An 18,789-nucleotide genomic window follows, 5' to 3' on the forward strand; every position below is an offset into this window, starting at 1 on the left:
CAGGTGCTTCTAATAAGTCAAGTGAGTTCCGTCACATCATTTTGTGCAAGAGAGCTGTCAATGTGTAATATTGATTCTAGGCTTTGCATTTGCCTTTGGAGTTTGCTATAATTCTCATATGCTTCTTTATTTTGTAGAGTGTCTTTTTACTTTTTACTCTGCACTGAGAAGCTGTAATTTTCCTTTGAGGTTGTTGAGGTCATCTTGTGGATGTGAAGGTCAAGAAAACGACCTCGGTCAGAGGATTGGGGCCTACCATGTACTACTAACACATACAGAAGTCAAGTGCGAGGGCAGAAGGTTAGCTCCCATCTCTGCACACATAATGGCAAATAGACTTCAGAAGATTTCAGAGGCTGTGATTTAATAAAGATGGTCAAATTAATTACGCCACGGGCCAATTACACCCAAGGTCATGCCAACCTCAGCTCAATGCATGAGTACACATGCTACAATACCACAAAAAATGTATGTTCTTCCTAACACCAGGGGAGCCACCCCTCCTAAATTTCGTTGTTTGGTACCTGTACTGTAGCAATGACAAACAAATAAAGGCCAGTCCAGTCCAGATCGGGTCGATTTGACCCGCATACACAGAGACACACAGAAACATACACACACTCACACTGACACTTACTCACTCACTTGCACACGTCTGATCTGGCTCTCCCGCACCAAAAAGCCATCTGCTCTCGCACTATTTACCCTTTGAAGTGCAACATTGTAAACATTTTTACATTTACTTCCACTGTACAGACTGCAGGCAGCAACTGCAAAAAGTACATTTGAGGTACACATACTGTCAAATTATGTGCTTCATGTGTTGTGTAGACAGGCATGCCCATGCACACACAATTATAATAATAATTTTTATAATAATAAATATACTATTTATAATACTGTATTTCGACAGTGACAGTGACAGTGAAAACAGTGTACATTCTGTTCATGTTTTGTGATTCAGCATTTGCAGACTTTTTTGAGAGATGTATTTCATAGCTAGCAACAAAAAACTATTTTAGTTTGGTTCTTGCATTTCTATTCACCTGTATTTTCTTTACAGCTTTGATTATAATTAGATAAATGTGAAAATCAATTGAGAATATAAGTTCAAAATCATAAACATCAATGAAAACATTAATTTAAATGTTTCCTAGATAAGTATGATTCATGACACCCAAGTCTTTGTTATATTGGGTTTTGCATTTTCAAAGTTAGGAGCATCATGTGCAAAAAAGCGCTTCTACTCATCATGCTGCCGTTCGACCCCACGTGTTCCCAGAGGTCTGACACTTTGAGGGTCGTTACTAGTCCTCCTCTGCTCTAGCCTCTCCAAAGGGCAGCCCCCTAGATCCAGAACAAAGGATATGTACTTTTGAATGTGTACACAGTACCTATTGGGCATTATTGGGTACAGTACCTGTTTGTGTCCTCTTGTGCCCTGAGCATACTCCCTTGTACGGGTCACCCTTGGAACTAGGAGCATCGTGTCAGGACAAGTGTTTTTAAAACCCCAATGATGTCCCGGGTCAATTTGACCCGAACAGTACCAAGGGGACCAAAAAGTGAACATCACAACAGGGTTAAGGTGTGTTGTCCAAGGAGGACCAGCTGCAGGATCTAAACAGTAGCCTAGACATGAATGATGAACATTGCGGGATGCGTTGAGTGGATGATCCTCATTCCCAATTCTTGACTTTAGGGCTTTGCGGGGCTGAACAGCACCTTGCTCTAAATGACCGCAGTTCCTTCTGTCAGTTTGCAGGGAGCAGCAGCCACCTTCATTGTGGGAAGCTTTTCATGACCAATCATGAATGCTTTCTTGACAGGTGTACCTGAACCAGGAATAGCCCTATATGGCATGATGTGTATTTGTTTTTGTATCCAGGGGGGTATTTCATCAACGTCGCTAAAGGAAAATCCAGGCTTATTCTGATAAATCTCACATAAATGATCAAAAATAAGCATGGATTTTCCTTTAGCAACGTTGATGTAATACCCCCCAACTTGCATGTTTATGGTGACTGGTTACTGTTTACTTGCATGTCACCATTGAACTCCCAGAGTTGTCTTGCATTTTTAAGAATATTTAACATGAATTATTTAATTCAGAACATTCATTGATATTATCACAAGTTGTCAATTTAACACCAAATAAGAATAAACTTGAAAAATGTCACTTGAATGATACCAGATTACAGATGCAATCAACAATAATATGTCATCAGCAAGTCTTACAGATGAATTAATGAAGAATATACATATTCTTTATGAAAAATTATATTCCTACAGCCTATGTGCATGGAAATATCAAAATCACTTTTATAATATGTATTGACAATCATTACTGAAGTAGTAATCACGTAATGTGAGCTCCTAGTAATGTCAGCTACTCATGTGTGCTGTGAGCTCCTACCGTACAGTCTACGGGCCAACCCAGCCCAACCGACGCCACCAGCTACCGAGCAGGTGTTTAAAACTCAGACCTCACATTATGCTTTCACTTCCCTTTCCCAATATAGACAAAACAACTACACCTTTCACACCTGACACTCACAATACGACTTACTAACTACCTGAACTCCATCACTGTGGGCAGACAAATGACAGGAAGAGGTCGACCTCATTCTGGACCACCACAGGAGGCGGGTGGATGTTGTCTGCGGAGTAATGACACGAGGTCATCTGCCAAACGTCAATATGAACCACAGGCAAATCCCTAAATATTACCCGGAGAGCCTTGTCCAGCTGCCAGGAGAGCCAGTCGCTGCCGTACACATCCTTATAGCCCGTGTTGGCTGACTTGATCATTACTAGTGTACTGGGGGAGCGCCGCAGCAGGGCGGCCACGGCCCTACGGATGACCCCCAGACGGTGCGCATAAAAAGCCAGGGGGTAAGTTGTTAAATGGGCCCACATGGTGAAGATGAAGACAGTGTGTTGGCCCCCTGCCACGCCCTCCAGCTCACTGGCAATGTAGTGGAGGTCAGCCCAGGGGGTCATGGTGGTCCGCAGGGGGGGGCCGTGGGCCCGCCAAATAACACGGGTGTTGGACTGGGTGTCAACAGCCTCCAGGGGCCCAGATTGGGCTGAGGTGTGAAGGTCCAGGGGTTTCAATGCTGATAAAAGAGAGATCATATAAATTCAACTCATGTACAGTGCCTCTACACAAGTTATTAGATTAGATTCAACTTTATTGTCATTGCACAGTACAAGTACTAGACAACGAAGTGCAGTAAATGGGTTACAGTATGTGTATGTTTGGCACTGGCGGGGACTGGGGAGTTTGTTAGGATCAAGAGAAAAATATGAGATTAGCTGACTTGGTAGTGACATCCTAATCTACAATGTACAATTGATTCCTATGCAAATCAGAAACCCTATAAAAACAAAGACGTTAATTCCAAAATTACCTGATCTATTATCCTTGCATTAAGATTGACTCAATTCAACTTATTGAGAGATTTGTTGATAACATTTTAGCTCATTTTAAGAGTGTCATAGCAAAGGGTCCATGAGGTATTCCTGTATTTGAATTTTAATACATTTACTGGAATTTTAAAAAACGTGTTTTTGCTTTGTCATTTTAGGGTATTGTGTGTGGATTGATGGAAAATGATTTGAATTTAATCCATTAGCTTAATGTCAGACTGCATGCAACACTGCTAGATTGTGGCCAACCACAAGACAACCCAACCACAAGACAAATAAATTACTTAGCTATGGTAAATAGCTTTGCATGCTACATGCTGTATCTTACTTGGTACTGCTTTCTTCAGGTAATCAAACCACTGGCGTAGGGTGGAGTCTCCCATCATTAGAATCTGTTTGTCCTTGATGCACCCAGACACCAGATCAGCTGAGGGAAACGATTGCGCATCACACACCATCGAAGTCCAGCGATCCTGGAAGTAGAATCCTGCCGGAACTGGGATTTGGAGAGCAGGTTGGCATTTTGTGTGTGATCCTACAAAGACAAACATTTATTATTCTCAGACCTTCTTTCTGAGGTCTGGGTCATATTATGGTAGGACTATGGTACTCTACAAATCCAGGAACAGGAGTCTTTCCAAATCTCATGGTCTCACCAGAGGGCTCTTGGTCATGAAAAACTATTGGGGTTAATGATTGAGATAAACTGGATGACAACAGACAACCAACACTGAATGAGTGTATCAAGGTCAAGGTATAAACGTTGAATCCATTTTGGTCAATGATATGAAGGCAAGATTTAAAACATGATCTGCCTTTATCTTAAATGAGATCCAAGAGCAGATGATGGCTTCTAACAAACCATGCACACTACTGTTACGGGTCTACTTAGATCGATGCCATCGGCTATCGACTTGTTTGTTGTTTTCTGCATGACCCGTGTGCAGGTGCTTGTTCCCCCCACTTTAATATTACATGGCTGAACTTGATACATGTGTCTGTCATCATTACTGCATCATATCATACACAAACAACTACAGACTATAACATATGGTAATCACGTTATGATTTCATTATCACAGCATCGCCCCATCAGTTACCATACTGTTGTGTAGATATGTCTTTGGGGATGCATTAATTATGTGCATGCTCGTAGTATTATATAATCAGCATAATTAATGGATGACTTATTGTTGGTGCATACCTTTGGAATACCTGGAATACCTTTGAGGGATTACGGTTCTTCTTGTGAATAAAACACAAAATAACATAGGCAATGTTTACTCGATGTTGCTTCAGCACTCGGTCCCGTTATGTGAGCTTGTGTGGCCTAGCGCTTCGTGCCTGAGCTGTTGTTGGTACTAGGCGTTTCCACAGTAACGGCACTTACAGTTTACTAGTATAGCATTCCTGATAAAGTGCTTGGTATATACAGTATATATTCATGTAATCTTACTCATATTACTTATTATGACGTAAAAGGCAACACTGATCCTAGATCAGCACGCCTACTCTGATTACTCTAGACCCCTACTCTAGACCCCTACTCTGACTACTCTAGACCCCTACTCTGACTACTCTAGACCACTACTCTAGACCCCTACTCTGAATACTCTAGACCCCTACTCTAGACCCGTACTCTGACTACTCTAGACCCCTACTCTGACTACTCTATACCCCTAGTCTGACTACTCTGCATCCCTACTTTTTTCTCTCTGGTCGGAGGCTGCTCAGTGAGAGCGGTAGTAACATGTGTTGAGGACTTACGGGTTTCATTGAGCCGTTGCTGGACATCGACCACTGAATCGTCACCTGGTATTATAACGTTGTTGGAACTGCAGAGAATAAAAGCTGCGCTGTTACAACCATTTAAAGTGATTACAAGTTACTCAAGGTGTTCTCGACTTCCATAAACACTCCCCCTTGCAATACACTGGAACGACAACTTGTGAAAATAATGAAAACAAACCACAAACACAATTAACATCAGGGGCCGATTCCTAGAAGGCTGATTAAATCAAATCCGGCGATAATCTTCTAATCTGCGATAATTTCAGCTCCAGTTCCATTCCATGAATGTGGCTCAAATAATTCGCTGCTTGGTTGCTATGCAACCAATCCTTCAGAACAAACCTGGTAGCGAGCAGGTTTACAGGCTGGTTTCAGTAATACGTGCGTCAAAAATGTCTCACAGGCGGAAACTAAATCCCGAACGACAGTTCCATCAAGTGTCTTTTAGGAATTATTAGTTCCCACATTTTACGAGATAGATAGTTTGATATTTTGAAAGTGTGATAGATAGATAGATAAATAGTTTGATTGTGTGACAGATAGATAATTTGATATTTTGAAAGTGTGATAGATAGTTTGATAGTGTGCTAGATAGATAAATAGAAAGGTATGAAAGGTAAAAATAAATAGGTATGTCAACTTGCATCAACAACATCATATTGGTGTGTTCAGATTCAGATTCAGATTCATTTATTTATTCAAGGGACAGTGCATATTAATAAAACAAAAATAAATTGTAAATACGCCAGAGTTAGCCCGAAAGCTAGTTTTCATCCGCAGTCCCTATGCCATGATGTTTTATACGGCTCCCTGGAGGAAAAAAGTAAATTTAAAAGATAAAATATAGGTAGACCTAGGCACAAAAAAGTAGACAGGACAAGCATTTAGCTTAAGGGCATAACATAGGGGGTTAAAAGAGCATGCATTAATCATAGGTGGTTAAAAAGAGGGTACATATAAGCACGGTAAGCAGACTAAAAGCAAGCAACATATAAGCACGGTAAGCAGACTAAAAACAAGCAACACAGACTGTACAGGTAAGACATGTTAGGCGGTACACAGACAGGCGGTACACATGACATACAGGTATAGGACAGGACATTTCAATGTTGACAGGTGTGTGTGTGTGTGTGTGTGTGTTGATCATCCACTGTTTTAGGTGCTTTCCAAATAATTTAAAGGTGCCTAATTCTTTGAGGTGCCCTGGAATCAGGTTCCATTCATGTGTTTGGTGCAGGGGTTAAAGGCAGCCAGCTACAAGTCCAAAGGTTGCCGGTTTGATACTTGATAAATAAAATAAAATACAAATATATATATTTTAACTGAAGCCTTCATGCAAATCGATTTACAATATATATATATATATATATATATAAAAAACATATCTGTCTAAGTAAGTGAATCATCTATCCATCGGTAATCATAAGAAAAAATTATCTATGCCAAATCCAGGGTCCAGTTAGAAGAACATCATTTACTAGTCAGAAAGGCTTCACACACCATTGTAATCGTGTCAGTTCTCGTAAATTAGCCTACACCATAATTGTATAGCCTACATACATTTTAGATTAGATTCAACTTTATTGTTATAGAGTACAAGCATCAGACAACGAAATGCAATAAAAATTGTGTCAGAAGAGGGATTTGAACCACTGTCTTAAAATGACAAATTGATACCATGGCAGGGGTTAATACCACTGCGCCATCATGACAATATGACCAAATCAAGCCTGCTGCTTATATCACCAGTGTAGTGAATATTCATTTATTAAAATATGAACATATAACAATACGTAGGGGCTAGTATGACCTACGCATTTAATCGGCCAGCAATTTCTTGCCAAACCATTTCCCTCGCCTTGTTAATTGAGGCAGTATTGCACTATTTTACATCTTATTTTTCATCTTCATAAAGATCAATAAGTAGGACCGCTGCGCAATAAGTAGGACCGCTGCGCAGTCTAGTATCTTCATTTCGACAATCGGCTTTTCTGGGCTCTTCATGTCTGCGTGCACGCGCCCAAATCGAGTATTTCCAAACCGGTGTTCTGTGAACACTGATGACACAAGGCTGATTCTCATTCGAGGAATCACTTGAAGCTTGAATCCCAATCACGAGTTGCCTGAACGAGGCTTTTCTTATAGGCAGGGGTGCACATAACTTTTTGGGGCCAGTGCTCAGAGGAGCACCTAGGGATGCTGCTTGGTGCTCCTCGAGCTCGCGAGTCACGACCCGTCCCACAGGATGGATGAAAAAGGGATACATGGATAACTTATATTAGCAAAACGACATTTATTCATAAATAAAGATGAACGAACAAATGATTGTGTGCAAAACAAAATAAACAAATGCAAAATCAAATGACTGCTCTTTAAGCATGAAAGTCTGTCAGACTCCTTTAAACACAATGAAATCAACTGACATCTCTTTAAGCACTAACTGAATGTCTGTTCTTTAAACACACTGAAATAAACGGACATCTCTTTAAGCACTGCTCTGTTCTGTAAACACTGAAATCAACTTTTCAACAAAAAGTTACAGCCTAAGCATTTATTTATGCTACAAGCTTAATCGTCATCATCACTGCTCTCTTGACTGCTGTAAATTATCACTGTCCTCAATTTCAACCATGGTAGAGGATGTTTTTTTTGTGATCAAATTTCAAACCCTTTTTTTTTTTTTGGTGCGCAAAAGCGCCATCATGCGGCTGATCTGCCGCGCAGCATGCATTTTGGCGACGCATGCGCACTGGCGCACCAGTTATGTGCACCCCTGCTTATAGGTCATGTTCTCACATGAAAGTCCGAATCTAGACCCGGAGCAAGTGGATGAGTTCGCAACATTGTTGCATAAATTATTTCTCTGATTTGCGTTCTCACAGCCCTTCATGTGAACGAAGTAACATACGCAGTCGAAGCAACAGACGTGGTAGTTGATTGGTCAGAACATTTTTAAATTGCCCGTTCGTCCCGCTCTTATCCAGATCAACATGCATGCACTGTTGCTTTCCTATGGACTGCCTCGAGCAGTGTTCTCACCAAAAGCGAAGCGAAGCAAAGTGATGGATGCGTCGTTTGTAATTAGAGCGAAACCACCCTTTTCAAGCGGAGCATCCGTTGGTTCTTTGCTCCGGGAGCAACTTCGAATGCGCGTTCTCACCGCTCGAGCAAGATTTATCCTAAACTCCGATTCCAAGTGAAGCAAATGTTCTAGTGAGAACATACCCTTAAACGCGGATATACTAATCCAACGTACGTGGAATAGCCCCCTGGCTATCCTGTAAAAGACAGCCAAAGGTAAATTCCTAAATTTCGTTGTTTGGTACCTGTACTGTAGCAATGACAAATACAGTCCATTCCATTCCAAACCTTGTTTTCCTCATTCAAATGTTATTTTTTACATTTTTTCTTAGAAAAACATTAGAAAATCCTTAACTCATGTTCACAGCCAAAACAGTACAGAAAAAATAGGATAACAGTAAATATTTGAAAAATGGTGGTCAGTGTCAAATGTAAATGCAGTGCAGGAATGGACCAGAACATTGTTTTGTAAACATACATAGAGTCACACTCCACACATACAAGATCATGGTGCAGATGATGTACCTTTTAAGAAGAGTTTCTTCCAGCTTGGAGAGTTTAACCTGGTAACCCCCCATGCTGTGGTAGATCAGCGCCTGGCAGGGGAGGGAAGATGGCCGTCGGCAGAACCAGTATTCCCCAGAGACAGGCTCCCTGTACTCACAGCAGCACTGTGATCCATCCCCCACCAATCTGGAGCTCCTCTGAGCGTTGCACATCACCACTTCCTTCTTGTCGCCTTCTTTAAAGTAACCATGGAAGTATACCTTGTCAGGGTCCTCCTCCCTCTTCTGGATCAGCACCTGGACTGCCTCGCTGGAGTGCGTCAGGCGGACTGACACCCGGGAAGCTCCGGGCCAGAGCAGGGCCAGACGGACCGCGTAGGTGCCATTGTGGTGGTCTGTCACAGCTCCATATGTACTGGCCTTCAGCTGTGTGTTATACAGCTTGGCCTGGAAAAAGTCCCCTCCATAGGTCTTCTCCCTGTTGCTGGCATCTCTAGCAATCACTGTCACATCTACATACCCTCCGACTGTGCGCTTTGTATTTGGGGTGACGAGAGAAAAGGAACATTTGGTCGCGTCTGTGGCCTCCTGTGTGGATGAGAGGGCTTTAGAGGGTGACGGCCACTGTAGTTCTCTCACCAGAGATTCCCAGTCCTCCGTACTTATTAATGTGTCATTGGTTGGTATGAAGGTCCTGTTGATGGTGTCTTTAGCAAGAGGCTTGGTAGAGGGAGTGTAATTAAATATTTGCTGTGAAAATGGGGGTGGTAAGATGTTCACTGAGCTCCGGTAGTGTTGAAATACCTACAGTGAGACATTAGACAGACAGTGGTCAGTAAATTCAGATTACCGGTACAATCATTTTACTATGTAAAAAAAGCAAGGGGAGACAGCTTTTGGCAGGATTTTAAGCAGGGTAACTTGAATTGAATTTGTCTTTAGAACTTACATAAAAAACATTGATGCAGATCAACAGAAAGACAGCCAATAGCAGTTTGCCCATTCTCTTTATCTGTTGGTAGATTCATTCATTAAAGTCATGACAACATATCAAAGTGAACCTAAACACAATAATATAGGCTAGTTGTAGAAACATATACAGAAATATTAAAACAGGTGTGATGGAAATTGCAGAAGTGAGCTTGTTTGTCAGTAGAAGTGTCACCATGTGACTGTTGAGATGACGACGGTCCTTAGCCCTTGTCCACCATTTTGTTGTCGTGCTTTAAAGAGTGTTGAAACTCTTTTTTCTGTCCTGCTTTGCATCCTGGAGAACTTGACTGGCCTGCACACAGAGCTCTGACCTCAACCCCATCGAACACCTTTGGAATGAATTGGAACGCAGACTGTGAGCCAGTCCTTCTCGCCCAACATCAGTGCCTACCTCATTCATGCTCTTGTGGCTGAATGGGAGCAAATCCCTGCAACCATAATATCTAGTCGAAAACCTCCCCAGAAGAGGGGAAGCTGTTATAGCAGCAAAGGTGGGACCAACTCCATATTAATGTCAGTGGTTTTGGAATGAGAAGTTCAATAAGCACATATGGGTGTGATGTTCGGGTGTCCCAATACTTTTGTCCATATAGACAATATGGACTAAGTAAACAAGATAAAATGTCTCATACAAGGATAACTGGGAAGGTAAATGTCTTTGCATAGACACATTTTTAAAAAATGTCTTGGAAGAACCTTTCAGTGTACATCAGATTTTTTCAAGTTGTAAATTATTGAAAAAGTATTTTATCCACAGAGTGCGAGTAGGCGCTCTTGGTGATTCCCATCTTATTAGTATTAGACGTCTAGCCAATAATGTTCTGAAAGCTGTTTACAATTGGTATCGTTGTTGACAAGCATTGGTATCAATGATTACTGTATACAATATTGAATGACTGTTCCACATTACATTTCACATTATTTAAATATAAATATCTCTGTCTCTCCAACCCTCCCTCTCCACAATACATCCTCTCTCTACCTACCTGAGTTCAGGTGTACTAGCCTACAAGTAAGCGGTCAGTGAGTCCGATGATATCCACAGGGAAAGGAGACAGTGGAGCTGTGTGGAGCTACTTTCTCAAGTGCCATTTAGTGACTCTCCAGTGTTATAGCTAAAAACAAACGGGGCTAAACCCAAAGTGCTGCCCCATCAGTCACTGAAAAAGGTTAATGTTTTAACTAGAACGTCAATAGAAGTCCAACCAAGAACCAGCACTTAAACAAAACAAAAGGTAGGCATTGTTGAGAGGTCCACCAACATCCACACCATCTGTAGTCCTTTTTGAAGGGTTTGGAGGACATCAGTCAGAGGTCGACCCATTACCAGAATCAGCAGGAGCAGCACATCCATGGCCCCGCCTCCTCAGGCACACCACCTCAATAGAGCAAATTGGGCAGGGCCATAACAAGGTAGAAATCGGAGGATGGGCTCATTGTAAAGCATGGAACAGAATGAAGAGTGGTATGAAACACACACACACACACACAGGCACACATGTTTGACACAATTCCTCCATTCCATGCATTACAATGAGCCCGTCCTACCTCCACCAGCCTTCCCTGAGACCTACGTCAAGGCAAAGAGTCCCAGTAAACCAGCATGAAGTCCTGGAATTTTGGACAAGAAGAACAGAATAGAATATAAACAACCTGAAGGATGGTGTTAGTGAATATTCTGGTTTCCTCTCAGTTGATATTGAATATTGAACACAAGGAGATTGATCAAAATAGCTTGAAGCCTTTCATTAATAAAGTTACATGAGATCAGTCCAGAGTCAGTCAGTCCCATCTCTGATGAACACAGAAGCATATATACAAAGACTACTCCCTTATGAGGTCACTCATCTTGCAACACAGAGTTGGCACATCAGTCCACAGAAAGAAATGGGGGATGTGCTACACCATATGATTACTCAATATCACAACAACAACATCTCAACAAGTTAGAGGAGTTTAGAGAGACACAGATTGTACACTTGGTTACAATCTGTATCTCATTAAGGGTTTCGACAGGTCTCCCTTTTCTGTGTCTCATTAAGGGAGACCTGTTTCAACAGCAGCAGGGGGAACAGAGTTTCAGACAAAAACAACTTACACAACACACATACGCACACACAGACACAACATTGAACAAACGATAGACACACATACAGTACTACACATCACCGACAAGGAGACAGTCACAGGCAACATAATGACTGTTTCAATGCAAATTCAATAAAAGCGATTTTTGCTAACAGCAAAAGTTCATAGATCAGTAGTGTGACATCAGATTTGTATGGAACAGTATTTTTGCATCGTTGATAGAATTGTCTTTTTTTCGGTTTGGAACTGATAAGAATAGGAATATTCTGTTTGATGATGTAATTCGAATGATAATAGTAATAGTCATAGTAATTTGTTTGGGAAAGTAAGCTCTAGAATCTTAGAACCTCAACCTACATCTTGTGATAGTCTTGTCTTGACATTGGATGATTGTGTCATGTGGTATGATTAGATCAATCTAATCATACCAATCTAATCATCTAATGATTAGATCAATCCTTTCTTTTGAAGATGCTGAGGTTCTGATCCATTCTTTTGTGACATCCAGACTAGACTATTGCAATGTCCTTTTGTCGGGTTTGTCAAAAAATAGTTTCCATGGCCTACAAATGGTCCAAAATGCTGCAGCTCGCATTTTGACTGGGTCAAAGAAATACGACCATATCTCACCAGTACTGGCCTCTCTTCATTGGCTCCCTGTCCATGTTAGAGCGGACTTCAAGTTGTTGTTACTAGCATATAAAGCTATAAATGGCACTGAGCCTTCTTATTTAAAGGACCTTCTTGACTCATATGTGCCCCCAAGGGCTCTGCGCTCACAAGGCTCTGCCCTGCTGATTGTTCTGAGTCAGGAAAAAGACAATCGGTGAGCGTGCATTTTCCTTCCGTGCACCAACTCTCTGGAACCGTCTTCCACTGGACAGCAGACAGACAGAATCAGTGAAAGTGTTCAAAACTAAGTTAAAGACCCACCTGTTTTCTGTTGTCTATATGTCATAGGCTGTGTATTTGTGCTGTGAATGGGTGATACGGTTTGAAACTCTGACAGACAGACAGGCAGACAGGCAGGCAGGCAGGCAGTGCAGACAGGCAGGATGTGTTAGAAATGTCATTTCTGTATGATTCCAATGATTTTTTATAGTCAAAATCATCAAATTTGCGGAGCTCCACTGCAAATACAGGGAGAGACGAGGTGAGGCAGCAACAAGCTCAGCCTCACCTCTGATTGTGCAAGCCCTCAGAAACTGGATGGAGCGCGGGCAATAAGCATGTGCCTGTTACAAACATAAAACTGCAATTAAAAAAAAGTATTATTGATTGTGTGATAGATAGATATAGTTTGTGTGTGTGTGTGTGTGTGTGGGGGGGGGGGGGTGTGAGTGTGTGTGTATGGCACACTGAGAAGACTAGTCTTAAGCCTTAACTCTTTAAGGCTTAGGTAATTCAACAGTTAATGACTGAGACTAAGAAGAGAGAGAGAGAGGGAGAGAGAGAGAGAGAATAACTGAGATCCTATTACATCTGATGTATTGCTTCTTTCCCCTCCCCTTGTGACCTTAACCGTGATGGATGCTCCAGTGGGCCTCTAGGGAGGCTGCATGCTTATGTAGACATAAATAAGGGGATAAGTGATCGGTAGGAATCTGAGAATGTATCTATTATGTAAACTTATATACTTATATACTTATATACACTATGGGGTATATAGACAGGAAGGAGTTAGCATGTAACTGTACTTTTATAAACATATGAACTAGTAACTTATATACAGTATATGAAAACACAAGAATGTAAACATATTGCAGGGTTATAGAACATTGCACTATTCCCTTGGTTATTGCACAGTAGTTTCTCGTATTGAATGAATGAATGAATGAATGAATGAATGAATGAATGAATGAATGAATGAATGAATGGTCTTTATTGTCATTGATATAGTACAGGTACCAAACAACGAAATTTGGGAGGGGGGGCTCCCCTGGTGCTAGGAAAGAAAAAACAAAACAAAAAAAACAAAAAAACAAAAAGAAGGGAAAGGAGCTGGTTTACACAAATAAAGGCTATGTACACTATCCACTATGCTATACTGTACAAATAAAACACTGCGCTGTACTCTATGCTATGCTATACCTATTCTAACCTATTGCTGTACTCTATGCTATGCAATACCTATTCTAACATTTCCTATTTCTCTGCAACCTTATGTACCCTAGGGTTGTCATATTGCACATAGTGTTATTGCACATTCATTTAAAGTGTCGCAGTTTGCAGGCTTGAAATGTACACATTTGTGCCTCAGCACTACACCTGATTTTCAATCCAGCAGCTGCCATCAATCCGTCCAGACTGTCCAGGGCCCAGAACCTAGGTCTTTGCTGTGTTCAGGGCCTGGATGGCCCTGGGGTAGAAGCTGAGCTTCAGTCTGTTTGTCCTTGCAAACATGGTCCTGTGCCGCCTGTTCGAGGGCAGCCGAGCAAAGTGTTTGTACCCAGGGTGGGATGGGTCTCTGGAGATCTTGGAGGCCTTCCTGAGGCAGCGTGTGTTGTACAGCTCTTCCAGAGAGGGGACGGGGGCGCCGGTGATCTTCTGGGCCGTTCTCATGACTCTCTGTAGCGCATTCCTCTCTGCGGCTGTGCAGCTGGAGAACCAGTTGCAGATGCAGTAGGTGAGGATGCTCTCCACTGCGCAGCGGTAGAAGGCCACCAGCATCTCCTGTCCGATGTGGTCTTTCCTGAGGACTCTCAGGAAGAAGAGCCGCTGTTGTGCCTTCCTGATGATGGCTGCTGTGTTGTTCTTCCAGGACAGGTCATCCTGTATGTGCACCCCCAGGAATCGGAGGGTTGAGACTCTCTCCACGCTCCCTCCGTCGATGAGCAGGGGCTGGACCTCAGATTTTTTCCTCCTGAAGTCCACGATGATTTCCTGGGTCTTTGACTGGTTTAGCAGCAGGTTGTTAACCTTGCACAGCTTGCTCAGCTGCTCTACCTCATCCCTGTACGCCGCCTCATCCCCCCCCGAGATGCAGCCCACCACGGCGGTGGTGTCGTCTGCAAACTTTACGATGGAGTTGCTGGGGTGGACGGGGGTGAAGTCGGAGGTGTAGAGGTTGTAGAGGATGGGGCTTAGCACGCAGCCCTGGGGGGACCCAGTGCTGAGTCTGAGGGCTGTGGAGGTGTGGGAGCCCACCCGCACCCTCTGGGGGCGGTCGGACAGGAAGTCCTTGATCCATGCACATATAGAGTGTGATAGTCCCAGGTCTAGTAGTTTGGTCACTAGCCTGTCTGGAAGGATGGTGTTGAAGGCAGAGCTGAAGTCCACAAAGAGCAGTCTCGCGTAGCTGTTTCCCCTCTCCAGGTGGGATAGAGTGGAGTGGAGAGTCGTCGCGATGGAGTCCTCTGTCGACCTGTGGGCTCTGTAGGCGAACTGGTATGGATCCAGGTTGGGCGGGAGGCGTGTGACTATGTGGGCCCGGACTAGTTTCTCGAAGCACTTCATGATGATTGGTGTGAGTGCCACCGGGCGGTAGTCGTTTAGGCAGCTCACCGTGCTTTTCTTCGGGACTGGGATGATAGTTGAGGTTTTCAGGCAGGGTGGGATGGTGGCCTGGGACAGGGACTGGTTGAAGATGTTGGTGAAAACCCCGGCCAGCTGGTCGGCGCAGTCCCTCAGCACCCGTCCCAGGACGCCATCCGGCCCTGAGGCTTTCCTGGGGTCCACCGCCTTCAGCACGCGTCTCACTTCATGCTCTGTGAGGGTGAGGCTGCTGAGAGCTGGAGAGAGTGGTGTTTGTGTTGTGGTTTTGCACGGGAGGGGATTTTTGTTTTGTTTTGCTTAGATCATAGCCAAGTTTAGTGCACTTATGGCCCTGGGGAAGAAACTGAACTTTAGTCTGTTAGTCCGGGTGGGCATGATACTGAAGCGCCTGCCTAATCGCTTTCCTCTCTGCGGCTGTGCAGCTGAGGAACCACACGCAGATGCAGTATGTGAGGTTGCTTTCCACGGAGCAGCGGTAGAAGGACACAAGCAGGTCTTGTCTGAGGTGGTAGTTTCTGAGTATTCTTAGGAAGTAGAGTCTCTGCTGTGCCTTCTTGACGATTGCCGTGGTGTTGGTTTTCCAGGTCAGATCATCCTCCAGGTGGACGCCCAGGAATCTGAAGACTGAGACTCTCTCCACGCAGCCCCCATCGATGTACAGGGTATGACGGTCTTCTTCCTCCTGAGCCAGGACATGCAGACACTAGTGGCATACTTCCGGAAATGGAGATTGAAGCTTAGCGAGGCAAAGACGGTGTCGGCTGCCTTCCACCTTAACAACAGGGAGGCTAAACGTGAGCTTAGAGTACACCTAGATGGAACTCCCCTGCCATGTTCCGCTGAGCCAATCTATCTCGGCGTGACATTGGACAGGACGCTCACGTTTCGCCGACACCTCGAGTCACTGCGCAAGAAGTTAACAGCTCGTGTGGCGTTGATGAGGCGACTGGTTGGCTCGGGCTGGGGCGCCGGCGCAAGGACCTTGCGCACGGCAGCCCTAGCCCTCGTTTATTCAACTAGTGAATACTGCGCCCCAGTATGGTGTCGCAGTGCCCACACCCGCCTCATCGACTCGCCTATAAACGAAGCCTTGCGCATTGTGACAGGATGCCTGCGTCCTACCCCCGTGGACAACCTTCCCATCCTAGCAGGCATCCAGCCCGCAGGCCTCCGCCGCATGGGAGCCACAGCACGTCTCGCCTGCCGGGCCGTGGAGCTTAATAACCATCTGCTCCATGATAGGCTCACTATAACAGCGGAGCCCTCCCGGCGTCTCAAGTCGAGACACCCATTTGTGCCTGCCGCACAGGATCTCAGGCAGCAATGCAGAGATCTCAACATCAGTGCGGCAGGATGGGCGGATTATATGTGGCGCGCGGAGTGGGAGGCTAACACCTCCAAACTCCGCGACCACATCCCAGTCGCCGGCCCTGAGCCCCTCGGGATGGACTTGCCAAGGCTATCCTGGGTGAGGCTCAATCGTCTCCGGACCGGCGTCGGGCGTTTCCGCTCATCAATGCACAGATGGGGCTTGGCCCCAAATGTGTCGTGCGAGTGTGGCGCAGAGGACCAAACCGCAGACCATATTATCCTGGATTGCCCGGTGTACCACCCACCCAACGGGATGCATGGTCTGTCGGTATTAGATGACGAGACGATGACGTGGCTTCTGGAGGGGTGTCCAGAAATATAGCCCGGGTGAGCCCCTCAACCAGGTCTCGGGGTGGTAAAAGGGTAGCCCCTCGGCCCCGAGCCTGGTGGAGTGGAGAGGAAAAACAACTACCCATACGCCGAAGAAGAAGAAGCTTGTTCAGCTGCAGGTTGTTGGTTTTACACAGGACAGACAGCTGCTCCACCTCGTCGCGGTACACAGTCTCGTCACCTTTGGAGATGCAGCCTACCACGGTGGTGTCGTCAGCGAACTTGATGATGGCATTGCTGGGGTGGACGGTGATGAAGTCGTGGGTATAGATGTAATAGAATAGTGGACTCAGCACGCAGCCCTGAGGGGATCCGGTGCTGAGGCTGATGGCTGTGGAGGTGTGGGGGCCTATCCTGACCCTCTGGGGGCGGTCAGACAGGAAGTCCTCAGACCACCGGCAGAGGAGGTGGTCTAGGAGTTAGGGCACCAATCTGTCAGGTAGGATGGTGTTAAATGCCAAGCTGAAGTCCACGAAGAGCAGCCGTGCGTAGCCCCCCCTCTCTCCAAAAGAAAAATGCTTCACTGTCCCATTACTTACGGAGGGCATTGCATTGTAAACTATTGAAGGGATTTGTGTCCCATATTTTTTGTCCATCAATGTCCATGTTGGTCTCCAGGATAAATTAGAAATACCATTGAAGAAAGTGTTGGTCGATAATGGTAGAGAGAGAACACGGGCCACGCCCCTCTCATTGATATCCTTCAGGCAGAAAGTACACCTGACTATGGCTGTGTTCGATATGGCATACTAGCATACTGCATACTAGCATACTCAATGAGTATATACTGCATACTGCCTACTAAATTCATAATAAGTATGCCAATACCAGCAGACCGTTTACACTGCAGTATGCATACCAGAATGCATTTCGCACCAGCCGGCAGCGGGGATTTTAAATCCTTAATTTTTAACCTCCATTGGCTAAAAGCTGTAATTTTGGCTCTACAAGTGTTAACACGTCATTTTATGAAGTATTAATATATTTTCAGGCGAGAAAGTAACCATATATATTCCCAAAATGTGTCCACTTTATCAAAATAACCTGTTTATATGTTACGGTACATGTGGGAAAACGGTTTATGCCGGCATGCTAGCATGTACCAAGTCGACGGTTTATGCTGGCATGTCCCGAAAATGTCGGCATAAACCGTTTTTTCCACATGTACCATATATATGTGATCTGACGTTTTTTCCCCCACGTCTGTTTGCTAGCTACATCATTAAATTAAAGGGATCATGTTTTTTCAGATTTACATTTTTCAATCACATAAAGAGAAACCTGTCAGTGATTGATAGACTGTAAAAGACGGTATAGAATATGTTGTAATACATTTCCCCACAAAACACAGAGATTATGACGTTGGACGATTCAACGCAATGTGATAACAGCCTCTCCTCAGATAGATAGACAATTAAGCATGAGATGATTTGTATGTATTTGATTTGATGATTTGATTATAATCACTTTGAGAGGGAAAACTTGTTTACTATACTGAAAGTGGATTGGATGGATTGTGGTTGGGTTATTTTCATTGTGCGTCAAGTCAACTCTGCTTTATTATTATTATTATCAAATATTCCATTTATTATAATCATTTTGTACCACCAGATGACCACTGGATGTATTGTTTATGTAAACAAGTGTGGTTGCACTGTCACAGTTTGACCTGACAAAGATCCCAGTGGGGTCTCTCTTGTTC

At 44.0% G+C, this 18,789-nt stretch overlaps 1 protein-coding gene across 1 annotated transcript in view; it reads right to left on the minus strand.

Annotated features, from left to right (window-relative positions):
- Positions 1 to 2,586: 2,586 nt before the first annotated feature.
- Positions 2,587 to 18,789, minus strand: part of LOC308153770 (NXPE family member 3-like) — a gene marked incomplete at both ends in the record, with an annotated part of 17,360 nt that continues 1,157 nt past the window's right edge. Inside the window, 5 exons of the mRNA XM_080526962.1 lie at positions 2,587 to 3,119; positions 3,761 to 3,967; positions 5,200 to 5,267; positions 8,830 to 9,517; positions 17,176 to 17,418. Of these exons, the coding sequence (XP_080383088.1) occupies positions 2,587 to 3,119; positions 3,761 to 3,967; positions 5,200 to 5,267; positions 8,830 to 9,517; positions 17,176 to 17,418 (1,739 nt within the window). The remainder of the gene's footprint in view (positions 3,120 to 3,760; positions 3,968 to 5,199; positions 5,268 to 8,829; positions 9,518 to 17,175; positions 17,419 to 18,789) is intronic.

The sequence above is a fragment of the Nansenia antarctica genome (assembly GCF_963989245.1).
Source record: "Nansenia antarctica genome assembly, chromosome: 3".
Lineage (NCBI taxonomy): Eukaryota > Metazoa > Chordata > Actinopteri > Argentiniformes > Microstomatidae > Nansenia > Nansenia antarctica.